Raw genomic sequence first — 15,969 nt, forward strand, 5'->3', positions numbered from 1 at the left:
AACAGAATAGAAAGGGTATTTTTGTCATACCCACCCATACACACAATTGTCTTTGTCAAGGTGGAAGACTACTGTAGTAATAGCCTTCTGTTCCTGATTGAAACATGAGATAAAAGTCACCCAAAACACTGCATACATGTTGAATATTTTATTAAAAAAAGAAGTTATAACAGTTTATTTTATACACAACTATTTATGAGGTTATAAGCCTATTAATAGAGAGCATTTGTCTGTGTGACAAGCATGCCCACTTCACAATGCAAAGAAAAAAATCCAAGGGGTGATCAAAATAAGACCAGAAAGGATGGACTTTTTCAATCAGAAAATAAATACTTTGTAACCCGGGGGTCGGTTTCACACACCAAAGTACTAAATTACAGAAGTCTATTACCAAAATCTGCACTAGTGCCCATGCTGAAATGGCTGTGTTCACATTCTGCAAAATGAATGTCAAAATTATAGATGGAGGGCAACGCTCAAATTTACAAACGATGAAAGTGAAATCTGAATCAGCCTGTTACAATAGTGTTTGAGTTATACCACTTATTGAATCATGATTAAAAACATATTTTTTGTGCCCCACGTGATAGTCCCATTAATGATCAATATGAACCATAAACCAAGTCAAAACAATCACATTCTAAACTTTAGCAGCAGACTCCACAGTAGAATACTGAACTGTCCTCCACCTCAATTTTAAACACCAAGTAAATGCAACCCAGGAGCCAGCAGGGGGCGCTAAATGTGGGGTGGAAGTGTGCACCGATACATCCTCACTCCAAAGCATGCAAGTGCTAGAAGACGTCCACAGGTGGAAGTGACAGAAATATGTTTTTGTGCAAGAGAGAGGGGATGACCTGTTCTGTTACATCCAGTGTGTGTGGAGGGGCTGTGCGCGTTCACCTACAGAGGGCGCTATGGCTCTGAATGGCAGATTTCACCGCAGTAGTTTTAAGAGTGCTGCAAAAAATGTAATAACATATACATGAGTTAAACTGATTTGAATTCAGAATATTTGTCAAACTTTTGTAGATTTACGATTAATTATCTAGCTGTGCCAAGATTGTTGTATGATTTTCAATTTGTAACTTTCCCATTTAAAATCATCAGGAAAAAAGATGTACTTTACGTCTATGTAAGAGTTTCTCCTGTTCTACTTATGACTTAGTTTAGTTGGATCTTGTGGTAAATATTGATCATAGTTTTAAATCCATTAAGTTACAGTTTTGAAAAATAAAAGTTTTAAGTAGTATTGAGTTCTAAAATCCCTCTGTGATGTCATCAATGTGCACCGTGCCATTGAAAACACAGTCAATTTACACTTTTCAGACAGTTTAAATGATTATTTAACAATATAAAAGGTGTTCTATGGTATAATTGTTTTGTCAAATCATAACTATTGTGTGATTTGTATGGATTTTGGCCCTTGTTTAGTTTGGTTGCTAGGTATCAGCGGTGGAATTACCCTTACATATTTCATATTTGCTGCCTATGTCCAACCAGGAAGTACAATGATAAACTGGGGACAGGCAAGTTTTAGCTAAGCCCAATGCTACATGCTACTAGCGGCATTTATGCTCTTGGAAACATTGGTAAATGAAAGAAACGAGTTCTTGTGCTGTTACTTCACTGTTGGTCACATGTTCGTAAGTGATCATTATAAACAACAAAGTTTATTCTTTGTCCCTGTCAAATTGTGACCAACAACCCACATTTTTGAGCCACAACGATCAGTATCTTGCAGCGAACCCTCAGCTTTAAAGAAATAACAGAAAAATATAAAATAATAAAATAATTGTAGTTTTGACAAAGTAGATAAGCCAGTTAAAAAAACACGGCCATGATGATGTTCTGAGCTAAGTCATTTTAACTAATGTAGATGTTTGTCTTTTGCAGTGCGAGGCTTTGTCCGTCCCAGGCAGGTCGAAGATTTTTAAAATTGAATTAGAACCTGTGGTCGGACAAGACAACAGATTGAAACAAATAATTTTATATACAAATAAAACATAGTCAATTATCAAATAATTTAGTAAATCAAGCTGCGATGAGAAACAATCATTCACTGAGTTCTTAAAGAAAAAAACAAATTCTGACCTGAAATAAAAGGCAACATTTTCTGGAAAGATTTGAGAGTGAAATAAACAACAAAATGAAATAAAATCACCAGTAAAGAAACACTAGGCCAAAGCAGCACATATATCTTGAAAGTATTGCCTACAACGCTGAGGACAAAACTTTAATTTAGGCTTTAAAAAATATACTTTTTTATTATAACATGGGGAGATTTAGGATTTATTGTAACGTTAACACAATTAGCTAAAATACTGCTATGTAAAGACAAACATTTTAAGTATTCTCAATGTTTCAAGTTTGTGTCAGGGTAACGCCTTGGCTCAATACAATGGTAAATAATAAGATTTAAAAAATTAAAATATATGTGGATAAAGATAAGTTCAAACAAATCACCACAAAAAAAATTTAAAATGGGAGAAATTATTACGAAATAGCCGAGAAATGCCCAACCTCTTCAGCCAAATAAAAATAGTCTGTTTTTAGGTTCAAATTTAATGTTGTGGTTTGCCTTTAAAATAGTGTTGTCAAAGTTAAAAAAATGCATTTCAACAATCGTAAAACAAACCTCGTACAAAAAATGAAATTGCGTTAAACTGACTTGAATACAAAATATCTGAGTTTAAGTATTTGAGTTTTGATTGATCGTTTTTAACCTGGATGATTTAACTCAGGGGTGACCAAACTGTTTTGAACCAAGGGCCGCATTTTGAAACTTATACGGGGCAGACGGCCACAAACAACCCGACAATGTCAAATTTGTCGATTGATAAATCCACACTTTTAGTAAGACTTAGAACACTAATATTACCTTGGTATAACATCAAAATGCTTGAATGTTTCCAATTTTACTGTAAAAAGTACTACTTTTTGTTGTTTGGACCAACTTGGCAGGACGCCGGATGGCCAACAAAAATAGGTCTGAGGGCCGCATTTGGCCCCTGGGCCGTAGTTTGGACATGCCTGATTTAACTTGTTTCAAAAAAATTTACCTCATTGGCAAACAATTTAGCTTGAAAAAGGCAGACATATATTGAAACAGGTGAAATATTAGAGACTTGCATTTTATCATGTATAAACCAAATAAAAATACTTAAATTAAAAGTGAACTATGTAACATTTTCTGGTGGAGAGTATACAGAGAGGTTGTTGCTCTGCCTGGAATGTTCTACAGTTTGGGATTCAATGCATCCATCTTGAAATGACAAAATTACATGTGTTTTATTGCTCAAAATACACAGAAAAACATGCATTCTAACTGCACGCTTATACTTAATGCCATACTGTGGAACAATCCAGGCAAAGCAAAGTTGCAGATGGTCCAACAGAAACGGTACATGTGGCACCTTTAAGGATAAGTGCAGAGTTCGGGTCATTTAGACTAGTTTAGACTATCTGCAGCGTGAGGGATAAAGCGGATACAAAACTAGCTCTACTCTCTCTGTCAAACTGTACAGCCGTTTATTTAGTTTAGTACTCATTATGCAAATCAATGCTACAACCAAAGTGGTGATTTAAATAAAGTAAAAAATAAATCTGCATTCAAAAATACTAAATTGGACTGAATAAGTAATGATACTAATATACAGAGGTGGGTGGATTTTTGTAGGTCATAATTATTTTGTTTAAGTTATATTTTGATATTAGTAAAATGTTTAATTATTTTATACCAAAAAATTATATAGAGTACTTTGTTAAAATCTAAGAAACTTTTTTCTTCAGTTTTTTTGCATGGGTGGAAAGTAATTACAAATGTTACTGTAATTGAATAGAATTTTTGGGTAATTGTACTTTTTCGAGTAGTTTCTTTTTCAATGTGTGTAATGGAGTCAAATCTAGCCTTGTAATTGTAATTAGTTCCATTTCATTTTTTGTTGGGGCTGAAGTCTAGACCAAGTCTCAATTATCCCAATACAATATATTTTCATTCAAATTAAAATGGCATAAGAATGAATTGAAATGTCTAATGTTATGCACCTACATTTCAATTAATTCTGTCTCAAACTCACAAAACAACTTTAAATAACTCAATTCAGTTTAAACTATTGAAGTTGCTACTAAAATTGAGTAAAAAAGTAACTAGGAATTTGAGTAATGATTTTATATGTACTTTTTACTTTAACGCAAGTCAAATTAGTCATTTAACTTTACTTTTACACAAATTTGAAGTACCGTTTCCACCGTGCATGTATTTACTCCACCCACCTCTGTGACCAAGAGCAGCTCATATTATACACTGAAAACAAACACGCCATGTGGTTTTCTCACTGTTGACAATGAAAATGAGGAGAAATGGAGTAAAATGATGTTGACTTTGTTTGGGTGATGAGGCACAGAAAATGAGACCGGGTTCCATGACCAGAATGCCACCCAAAGAAGAAAAAAAGAGAATATACCAGTATTTACTAAAAATCTAAATAAATACATTTCAGGGTTGTTTAGGTAGAATCTTACAAACCAGGCAAAAGAAATAAAAGCGTTTCTGTGCGAGCATTTCACTGCAAAAACAATGATCTGTGCTGGTAAAGGTTGAATTTATTTACTGACTATATATATTGTTTACCAATTCTGTTTCGTGTTTTAAAATACAATTATGTGAAAAAACTATCCTGTCCACATAATTTTGCCTTGAAATTAAATATTGAAAAATCTTAACCAATGAAGTTAATTAAGAGTTGAAGCCGTCTTTTTAACCACTGTACAAGGAAGATGTATTTACACTAAGCTAAAGGTACTAGAAATAAGTAGTAGAAAAATAGCATGTACTGCTCAGCTCACTGCTCGCCTTTCCCACCGGTGCAATGTAACAATATGGCTGTGGGTTTACTACGGCGCCCCCCTGAGGAGGGAATTCTACTGAAATAAAACAAGAGACAGTTTTGCTTTTAAGCTGCTTCACGTATGTGTTACAGTCGAGACCTGCTTCGTTTCTGGTTTTGGTGACCAGGACTTGATAAAGTCCAGGTAGATTCCGACTTTACTGATTTAATCTTGGTTAAGCCATGTTTTAATCCTGATTTAAACTTTTTAATTAACTAACATTTTAATTTTGAATTAAAGTTCTGGTTCTATTTTTGGTTCAAGTTTGCTAAAATTGTAAGTCTGGTTTAGACCAGGTTCAGACCTGGTGTAGGTCTAGTTCTAGACCTCGACCCACTGTATCTGCTTTTAGTTACTATTAAAGATAACTAGACCAAACCAACCCTAAAGCAGGACAAAATCGAATCGTACAAGTTTAAAAGCAATAACTTCAGCACAATTCAGATTGAATCTAGTTTTCCCTCCATCATTAAAAGACTTAGTTCTTACAACATTCAACATTGATTCACTTTGCAACATTGCAAATGTCTCCAAACATGTATTTTGATTGACCCCAGTAACTTTTAAATAGGGATGCACCGATACTAGCGTCAATACTGGAACATTTACTGGATTCAATATTGATTCCAGATCTTCTGATACTGATCCGAGCTGAATTTACTGAATTTATTTGAAATCTATGCATATATACGAGGTTATCACGCAACAGACGCTAGCGCTAGCTTAAAGCAGCTGCATTAAATCTCTGTGAATCTACAGTCATGCCATTCCTCATGTAGAAGTGAGCTGTCAAGTGTCTCACGATGTGCACATATGTTTGACCACAATGCATAAAAAACCCCGGAAACCTCGGATAGCAATAGCAATGTTAGCTGTAATGGGTCAACAAATATAGAGTTTTGAAGGTAAGTAAGGGTCATTACCGGGCCTCTATCTTTAGATACTCAAGTATCGTATCAGACCTAAAAGAAATGGATCGGTGCATCCCTAGTTCAAGTCAAGTCAAGAGATAAGTGAGTTAAATAAACTGTTGCATCTCCTTCTACCACAAGCGGGTGACAAAAACACATCTGCCACAACAAGCGTGCCCCTGGAGTTCACCACTGTGACAAAAACAGATCTGAATAAGCCAAACAAGCTTGTAACAGACACTTGATGTTGTGTAATTTAAGATAAGCCAGAGAAGGTTTAGTGCAATTGAAATAGTAAAAAATTATGATCATTACTTAACCTAGTAATATTGAGCAATGTTACTTATTTGTACAATTCTGGTGTTAAACGTAAACAGGAGTAACAAAAACTTGAGCAGACAAAAAATGCTCTGAAAACAAACACAAAAAACAGCCTTGATTGATTTGGTTTTAGGATTAATTTAAAGGGCATTTGGGAAAATAATTGCACAAATTCGTCAAAACCGTGAGCTACAAACTGAAGAGACTGAAGACTAGATTTCAGGTCGAGTTGGACATTTTTTTAATTAGTAAAAACCTGCCATAAATCCCAGCGATGGTGACGACGAGTGGGTGCTCCTCTGGCTAACACTGCGGCACACCTTAAAAACGCAGAGATTGTGAAAAGCATTTGAATAAAAGGAATAAAATAAAAACAGCTACAGAAGAGGGCAAAGGGGGTGTCTCTCAAACACACCAGAAGGCTAGATATCCATAAAAATCCTTGTTTAGTAATAATAATAATAATAATAATAATAATAATAAAAAAATCAACTTGTTTAAATATGAATATTATAAGTCTGCTTTTTCGTGGTTAGGAAATCAAATATAGTCTCTGTGGGGTTTAAGGTGATCACTACAACTCCATGTCCTGGGCCTCGTCTTCTGAGAAATCCGACATGGAGCTTTCGGACGAGGAGTCGCCTGCCCCCTCCTCCTGCTCCTTCAGGGCCTCCTCCGTTGCATATTTCTGGATGTATTCTGGGGAGAGGAGAAAAGAGACAGGGGTGGGTTAGTGGCAAGAATCTTTGGGTACTTGACATATGGGGGCTGTGTCCAGACGTATGTGTGCGCTCGATTCTCCCCGAGTTATCGTTTTGGTGCGCTAGGAAAGGGTTAAGCCTGCCATTCTTTCGCAGACGGAGGAAGTGAACAGCAAACTTATTGTAGCTATTCTAACAGAAGTGGGGTTTATCTTTCTGTCACTTTTTAATTTTAGGTTAATCGACCCAGGGATGACTAAAACTCTAATTATAAAGGCACTTGTTTTGTTGAAAATACTTTATTCTTCAACCGCGTGTGTGTATTTTGCAGCGGTTGCCTTTTGGATTTTGGATTAGTTGTGTGATTGATGCACCTTTGATTTTCTGCTTGTACTCCTCTGGCTTGTGCAGGTACATGGCGGCGGCGTCTCCGTTGAGCGGGTCGATGGGGTTTGGGTACGCCAACAGCTGGGGCAAGAACGACTCAAAGATGTTGGTCAGATCTGCACAGACGACAGGACATGGACACGTTAGAATCCTATGTAATAAAGTAATAAAGTATGCACGAGAGAAGAGGTGGGGAATATATACAAGTTCAGATAAGTGTGTGAATGTTGTTTTGAAGATATAGATGTTTATAGTTTAAAAAAAAACTAGTGCCGAGTTAGAGCCAGTTTTTTTGGAACCAGGAGCCAGCATTTTGTGAGTGGACAACGGTAGAACCAGTTCTGAAATGGCTAGCAGCCCAGAACCAACACCAGAACCTGCTTGGTGGTAAGCGAGGTAAGCGACACCTGTTGCTGTGGCGAGCCTGTGATTGCGTTCCGACCTTGGGGCTGAGTATGAGCTCATTAATGGGCACCTCTGCCATCACTAAGAAGATTAGGGTCAAAAGGTTGGCTTCACATGACAACATAGTACACTTCCCGGTTAGGTTAGCGGGAGGGCAGGTCCGAATATGACAAATGCATATTGTCCCGGTTCATGGTTAAGATCTCTAAATAATGGGTCTACCACGTGAAACAGTTTACAGAAAGTCAGATGATTTTTTCTCAACCGTGAGAAAGAAGGTTACAAATGCCAATTTGTACAAATGATTATATGTGGGGTGTATATAGATTAAAAACCTTTTCTCTACAATACAGCTCTATTCTCATATAGAACCCTTTCCCCCCACTTACAGCCCCCCTCAGAAGAAGCAGATGACTTTGTTACTTCTATAGACGCCACTTTTATATAAATTGTGATCAAATGGATAATCATCCAAACCCAATGCATTTCATTACACAAAGAGACGTTCAAACGTAGTGTAGAGATGCAGAGAAGTTGAATAAATGCATAAAAAGCTGAGGCTAAACCAAAAGTAGTAGTGTTCTTGCTTTAGATGCGTCTCACAGCGACACAAGCTCGGAATTACTAAAGGGAAGAAGGATCAGCAAGTTTTTCTGACAAACTAATCTTTTTTAAATTCAAAGTTTGACTCACCGAGCATTTTTTGACAGACACAAGACCTTTAACATTTGAGGGAACTATGAAATATGAATATGTAATTTGATAGAACAATAGCACATATTTAAGAACATGTTTGACGAGGTCTTAAACTTTACAGTTTAGCAGGGTATAAATAAAACCATGTGGAGAATAGGCACACAGATACTTATTTCTCTGCATAAGACATTCAATCTTCTGGCCTGACTTTTATATAGAATATTTTTATTTTCTAATTGAGACCATTCCAATTAAAAAGACATGTGACTGCGTTGAACAGTTAAGAGCAAACAAAAACGAGGCAGGCTCTCACCGTAGAGGGCTGTCCACGTCTGGTTGATGACATCTAAGCACACGGTCCCTGATCTGGAATTACACGAGGAGGAAAAATCATTAACGGGAAACTTTAGTTTTAAGACTCATAAAAGTATTTAACAGTGCACTATGTAACCTTTCTGTAAATGGGTACTTGACATTTGAGGGTGCAACAGCTGTGTTTTCTGTCCTGTGCTGTGACTTTGTAGCACAAGGAAGGTTTTTCACACCAATTCAATCATTTTGGGAGAAACTCTTTTAATTAGAGATATTCTAACACAAAAATGTGCAATGTTAACGAATATAATAAAGTTTAATCTTTGAGGAAGAAAAACAAAGATATTTAAAGGTCAAGTACCCAATTGTATTTATTAAATTAAAAGGCCAAAAGCTGTAAAAAACAAAAAACAAAACCAAAAAAACCCTGCATTCTTACGGTGAGCAGGATCATTTCCACAGATCTGAACTGGTTGCGTCACCTGCATGTCTCCATGGTGAAATATGGAGACAAACAGACGGTGGATCCTGCTCTAGATTTTACAATGTGCACCTTTAAATGTAAGTAAAAAGGACTGTAACATATCTAATAATTGATTTCATAATGTATGATTGATATATTTGTCATTCCAATCCATAACTTGCTACCTAGAGTTGTTGCAGTTACTATTTGTGCTTGACAATCTGGTTAAAACAATTCTGGCTTACAACATTCACCACTTCACCAAGACACACAGTAGACACTACATTGTCAGCTTTTTCTTTTCTTGACAAGCCTTTGGTATGAACAATGATTGATGATGATTTCAAAGACTTCAAATATGAAAGCGTTGAATGACATTCATGTCTTCCTGTTGTCTGCAGTGAAATGCAGCAAAGGATCATGGTTTATGTAGTTCCCTCAGTTTTTTAGCTGATGCTGCAACATCTAAAATGTTTGGTGAGGAGACAAACTTCTACAGAGAGAAACCATGACATTAAGGCTAAAGCGGCTATAGGAAAATGGCTAAACTAGAAGAGATGACATGGAGCGGGCAGTAAAGTCAAGTAAACAGAAATTTACTGAAGATTATGCACTAAACATCATATAAAAGGTCAGTCATTGATGAATAAATGCAATCCTGGGGCTGTGATGTCATCATCTAAAAAGCTGTAGATGTTGTAGAGACGGCTAAATTGTGTATTGAGATCTTTAAACTCTGGAACATGGTTTCAAATAGTTTTAAGAGCCCTGAAACGTGGATGACAGGCGCTTCAGATTGAATATGTTTGGGATTATCCTGAGCACCACTCCCTGTGAACAAGGCCTTGGGGACCAATACAACCAAAATATCTTATGCTAAACTTTTAAACATATTAAAGTATCAGAAACAAAGCAGGTGTCAACTTTTATTTGAGATAGAGTTTGAAGGAACTCAAAAGTGAACTCAAGCTGCTCCTCGTTATTATGAAAGCCCAGGTTTGTTTTAAACTTACGCTTCATCGATGTTGGGATGAAAAATCTTGTTCATGAATCCTAAAAACAAAGAACATAGGCAGAAATGGCATTTAGATTTGACGTTACAACATTGTCCCCAGTCACAGAAATGAGTTACCTATTGACGGTGATTTGAAGGGATATTTATCAGGAAGATCTACTCGCACCTTCCACACGCCGCCCTCGTACGGCGCTGTTCAACACAAGAAGAGGGTCAGAACTGTGAGGAAAAACTTTACTCAACGGAATGACAACGCCCACATGACATCACAACATTCAAGAATCCCTTAAATTTAAAACTCTGGTAGAATTTCCTGTTTAACTGTCAGATTTATGGCTCATAGTTCTATAATTACTAAGCCTATCCACGTGAAACTAAAACTCTGACATATAATATTACAGTTGTGTCAGCATATCCTCAGAAAATGGTCCCATTATTCAACTCCAAAGACATGAATATTGTCAGTTGAAAGGACTTTAAGATGTCAGATGAATAAAACGATTGGTAACAGATAAGGTTTAATATTTGTGGATTTTCTGTTTGGATATTTCTTTCAAAAACAATAAATCCCGCATGGAAATCTCGCAAGCCTGTCTGAGATTATAACATCATCAAATTTTAGAACGTGAACATCAGCTTTGGATCCAAACAACAATAAAAAACTGTATATTACAATAACACTATTTTAAAGCAACGGATCAGAATGAAATGTGAGTGTGAATTTAGCTTAGATGCCAGTTTTACACGCCAATTATCTAAAATAAACATCAAAAAGGTTTACACAAGCAGAGACTTTTAACAAGGCTTTGACCTCAATGCTGTTGATTATTCATAAGTGTTTTTTGCGGGCTAATGCTAAAAAAAATACTGGAGCAGCCGAGTTGCAAAGTGATCAATATCCATGCTCATGCTATCATCATGCCCAGACCGATCATGTTCTGAGTCTGACCCTGAGATGATTTCGACATAGGAGTTGTATTAAATTATGATTTGATGCTGTACAATTTCCCCCACCTACGTTTAATCGTTACCCATGTTCCAAAACAACGTATACATTTAGTGCAAATATCGCTAAAAAGTCAACCTGGATAACTAAATGGAAAAACATGACATCATTCTCCATCTTTTATTCCTTCTCTTGCCATTTTGTATCTTACATCGTCTTTGAAATCCATCTATTGTGAAGCATAATGAATAGCTCTGTATGAAACGCGCTTTATAAATAAAACTGGCTTGCCTTGCCTAGCCCACATTGCATTTTCATGAGTTTTGGTGTGAATGCCGATGCAGACGCTGAGTGCATTTCCAGCTCTTCTGGTCCACTCCTCGTGCCTCGGGCCTGCTCTTGGTATTCATTTCTTCCTCCTGTGGTGAGGCTGTTTCTACTCCATGGCTTGATGATGCTTGGGATTCCTCTGCGGTCTCGCCACTCTCGCCTCAGGACAACACTGTCACTTAAGCACAGCTACAGTCCGATATGTCCAGGCGAGCCCCGGGTTTGATGTAGTAGCACTTGTAAATGCTACTACATCAAGTTTTACTGAAGTAGAAATAGCACTCTGAAGGGCTGTGGTTAAGTCAATCATTCGGCCGATGGCATTTTAGTCGCCCCAAATTGATTAAGCACCGTATTACTTCATTAGGATTATAAAGACTTATAGACAGCAGAAAAGAACAGACTTAGCTGGAGTTTTAGAAGTGTTAATCTGCCTTTTCACTTTTTGTCACACCTACTAATGAACTAAATTGCTCCATGATTCAATATCTGGATTTGAGTGAGGTAAATAACACACCTTTCTTAATTAACGCTCTTGTTATGTACTGTGTTGTTGAGTGACACCAGCAGTGAGTTACCTGTACCTTAAACTATTAACACCAATACTTACTTCCCTGTGGTCCGAAAAACTTCACTACAAATTCATTGAGTCCGCTGAGGATGGTGACTTCATGCTTGCTTTCGATGCTGAACAGGCGGTTAAGAAAAATCACATGATGGGACCCAACACGCAAAAACAAACACAAACACTGGCTCAGAACAATTACTTTTCCAAACAGGAGAGTAAACAGGACATTACATGCGTTCTCTTCACTCAGCGAACACAATTATTGTTTGCGGTCTTCAAGATGTAATTATGTGTATAACAAACGTTTCCCTGAATTGCATATGATGTTTGTATTAGATTTCTTTTTTGATGTTTTTGTTGTTGTTGTTTTTTTCATATTTGAGTCTTCTTTCAAATTTTTATGCTTGATAAATTGACAACAAATCCATCCCTCGCCTCCAACTGGTTCAGAGCGCAGCAGCAAGACTTCTCACTGGTTTTAACGAACAACATATTACCCCTGTTTTAGCTTCCCTCCACTGGCTCCCTGTGCGTTTAAGAATTTAAGAATTGATTTTAAGATTTTACTGATCACTTTTACAGCTGAGGAGATGAGGCTTGTACCTTCAGTATCATCTGTTAAATCCCTTTTTAAAACTCACTGTTGTAGAGTAGCCTTCCTTTGTATTGTATGTATGTCTGTTTGTCTGCTTTTGTCATTTGTCCTATTATTCTGACTGTGCAGCACTTTGTAAACCTCGTTTTAAAAAAGTCCTCTATAAATAAAGATTATTATTATTATTATTAAATCCTTCTTCTCACAATATTTATTAACCAAATTTTGACTCTTTTTTTGTACTTTGTGTCAAATGAAAAACTTGACGTTCAAATTTATGAGGAATAACAGGTATTTATAGTTTTGTTTTTTTTCAGCTCTTTTCCCCCACGCTGTGCAGTGACAAAAAAACTACATAAAACAAAAATTGTATGTAATAATGTGAACACGCTTAAAAACAATTTAATAATAGATATATTCTAAGCATTCGGTTTTGTTCTTTCTATTTGTATTGTTTACATTGTTTTCTTCTGTACCCTTCCTGCTCTTCTCATTCATTACCAATTTATTTTTATTCTTTTTAATCAAATTTGCCATTCATAATCAGCGGAGACTAGGGTTGTCAAAACCAAACAAATCGGATACCTTCTAATCAATGTGTCACACTGCAGCACATTTACCTCATTAACATAAGGACATAAAGTCGTCACACTGCAAGTTTTTCACTAAAGTGGGATTTTACTAAATTAAGATGATCATGGTTTTTCCTTGACCTGTAGCTTAAACCCTTATCCCCCAGAGCTTGTGTGATTTTTCATGTCACACTGCAGGACATATCTTAGAACATTTATCTTTTTGTTTAGATTTGAAGTTGTGAAAATTGTGTACTTTTAGTTAAAAAGTGTTTAAGTCACATTGTAGGACAAGTTTTGATTTTTTTTTTTTTTAAATACAAGGAAAGGAACACAATTTACACACAAAGACGCTTTTGTGCACTGTTGAGTTGAAATACAAGAGCTTTTACTATCATTTTGGTTTCGTAAATGGTATTGAGTTATTTCCTTAATATCAAAATTGAGTGACAACACTAGAGCAGACAGTGGCAACACCAGAAATCATTACAAATCCCAGTTCTCAGAGTAGCAACGTTGTACAGGAGCAGCTGGCCGGTCAGCCCTGTATCCCATTAGCAGTGGCATGGCATCCCATTAGCAGTTCGATGGCATGCATCGAACTGCAGGATATTTTAAGCTCTGGTTGAGTTTCCAACGAGCTTGAATCCTCGGCTTCAGCTTGGAAACGTGCCAGTGACAGCAGCACATATGAGGCACTGTAAACATTCACCACGCCATAAAGAGCTCTGTGGAGCATTCAGGTACTTCTAGAAAACCTTGTTCTGTTGAACACTGCGGCTCACCCAGGCCTGTCCTGTGAAGACAACAGCGCACCTATCCAGCCAATGGAGAAAGCACCAGTGTGTGAGAGAGCAGGAACACAAGGAGGGGGAGGGGAAAGGATAGACCTCGTGTTGTAATCGGCACGGAGCCAGGCTGGAGTGGGCAACAGAAAAGAGGGCTATAGGGTTTTTTTAGGGATGCTAAGATTATTTGGTTACTCTAAAAAAGTAAACCTAAAAGTAAAATATTTACTGACTGATTGTCACAGGTTTACTTTACACTTTCAGAAAGTATAATTTTATAAAGCTGGGCCCATATTAGAGCTGGGATTCCCAAACTTATCAGGCCAAGACCACCCAACCGGCCTGGGACACCCACTAAAATCAATATTTGTCTATTTAAAGTAGCTAAACATTTCAAATCAGGTCAACAGCTCTCCACCCGCACTGGTTGGTGAAGCACCAAAGACCCTATGACCACCTTATAACCACCTTATGACGTATAGCTACTGCATTGACAATTGAAGAGGCGAGCACAGTCCACTCTTAGAGGTGTGAGTTGACGACCCTCAGAATACGCTTGGGTCTGTCGAGTCTTTTTGGCTTCCTCCTCTGCCAGCGGATCCCACTCAGCCCCAGGTAATGATCCGTGACTCTTTAAGAGAAGAGACAGACACGGGGTGAGGCACAGCCCACATCCCGAGACACTGAGACGAGATGAGTTACTAATTTAAATTAATGTTCAGGTTTGATAGTTGTGGATTTAATTTTCTTGATATTTATATGACAATACCATGTAATCAGAAGAGAAAACTACAACTGGTCAAATACATTAATGAGACAAGGATATTGGCATGTTCAAAGTAAAAAAAAGTGTGGCAAATTCAGTCAAATTCAAGATTCACCCCCTCGCCTAGATCATCCTTTTTTTACTACATATACAGCCAAAATGGAAATATAATAAAAGGAAGGATTTATTAATAACTATTAATTAATAATAGATTTATTATAACTATTTTAATTGCATGAAAAAGATATATAGATCCTGGAACCATGAGTCTGACTTGTATGGTTGAGTCCCAAAAGTAAATGTTGTCTGGTGGTGGTCATGTAAATCAAACAGGCTACAGTCTGATCATGTGAGGAGCTCAGATAGCAGCGTGTGACTGTATATTCTGTTACACCAAGCACGCACCAAATCACCAACTCCAAACAATGTAGTCAATAAAGGCAAATGTTCAACAGTTCAATAAGTTACATTCACATATTATGTATTTACTATTTACAGACATAATTTATGCAGGGCACTTGCCATCACAGCATTCAAAGATCTAGTTTAATTTTAAAGTGGCGGGCAGGTAGAAGTCAATGTCTTCCAACTGTCTAAATGCAGATGCCAGATGGTTTCACCTGGTTTATGGTTAATGTTTAGTTACTGGGGCTATCCATATGAAAGAAAAACTAGGGTTAGGGTTAGGGTTAGCCATGAGGCTATAACGGGCTATAAGGAAATGCCGCGGTCCCTGAAACTGCGCGGCCATTTGACCGCGCCGCGGCTCTCCAGCCACGGCCTTTTGTATTTGGCAACAAATGCACAAAAAATATGTTACAAATTACACGTCAAGTAGCCGTAATAGCACATAATAACAACAAATAACAATTGCCTTTGCAACAATAAAAATACTAGCAGGCCAAAATGTTGAAACAGCAGGAAGAGCTTGATTGAAATGTATCAGTATACTGTGCTAATATGTAATCCAGATACTCGCTGCCCTAGAGCGCGGACATGCGATACGACGCTCAGCATTTTATAAACCACCACCCGCCTCGCAATGAAATGAGAATTTCTTGGCTCACCCAACCCAACCTGCGGGTAAAAGACAACTCACACATCACCACAGTGTACCATCTTCCTGTGTAAATATCTCAGGTTACACCTGCAGCCTTTATATGAACATGAACTTTATATTTATTTTTCTTTGTAAATTTAGTTGGCGGCTAATATTCAGGTGCGTTCAATAGTACAAATTTGACGGTAGATATGAACTCAAGTGCTTGATCTGACATTTGATCAATATTGTGTAACTGATAGA

General features: G+C 37.1%; 1 protein-coding gene across 1 annotated transcript in view; it reads right to left on the reverse strand.

The window, feature by feature from the left end:
- Window positions 1-133: 133 nt before the first annotated feature.
- ube2h (ubiquitin-conjugating enzyme E2H (UBC8 homolog, yeast)) overlaps window positions 134-15,969 on the reverse strand; it is a 33,426-nt gene continuing 17,590 nt past the window's right edge. The window contains exons 2-7 of the mRNA XM_072455208.1: window positions 11,988-12,064; window positions 10,219-10,293; window positions 10,100-10,139; window positions 8,625-8,677; window positions 7,198-7,326; window positions 134-6,821 (exon numbers count right to left, since the gene is read on the reverse strand). Of these exons, the coding sequence (XP_072311309.1) occupies window positions 6,697-6,821; window positions 7,198-7,326; window positions 8,625-8,677; window positions 10,100-10,139; window positions 10,219-10,293; window positions 11,988-12,064 (499 nt within the window). The 3' untranslated portion in view covers window positions 134-6,696. The remainder of the gene's footprint in view (window positions 6,822-7,197; window positions 7,327-8,624; window positions 8,678-10,099; window positions 10,140-10,218; window positions 10,294-11,987; window positions 12,065-15,969) is intronic.

Source organism: Eucyclogobius newberryi, unplaced genomic scaffold, assembly GCF_026437365.1.
Source record: "Eucyclogobius newberryi isolate DKJ021-1_F unplaced genomic scaffold, fEucNew1.0.hap1 SCAF_2, whole genome shotgun sequence".
NCBI classification, from domain to species: Eukaryota; Metazoa; Chordata; class Actinopteri; order Gobiiformes; family Gobiidae; genus Eucyclogobius; species Eucyclogobius newberryi.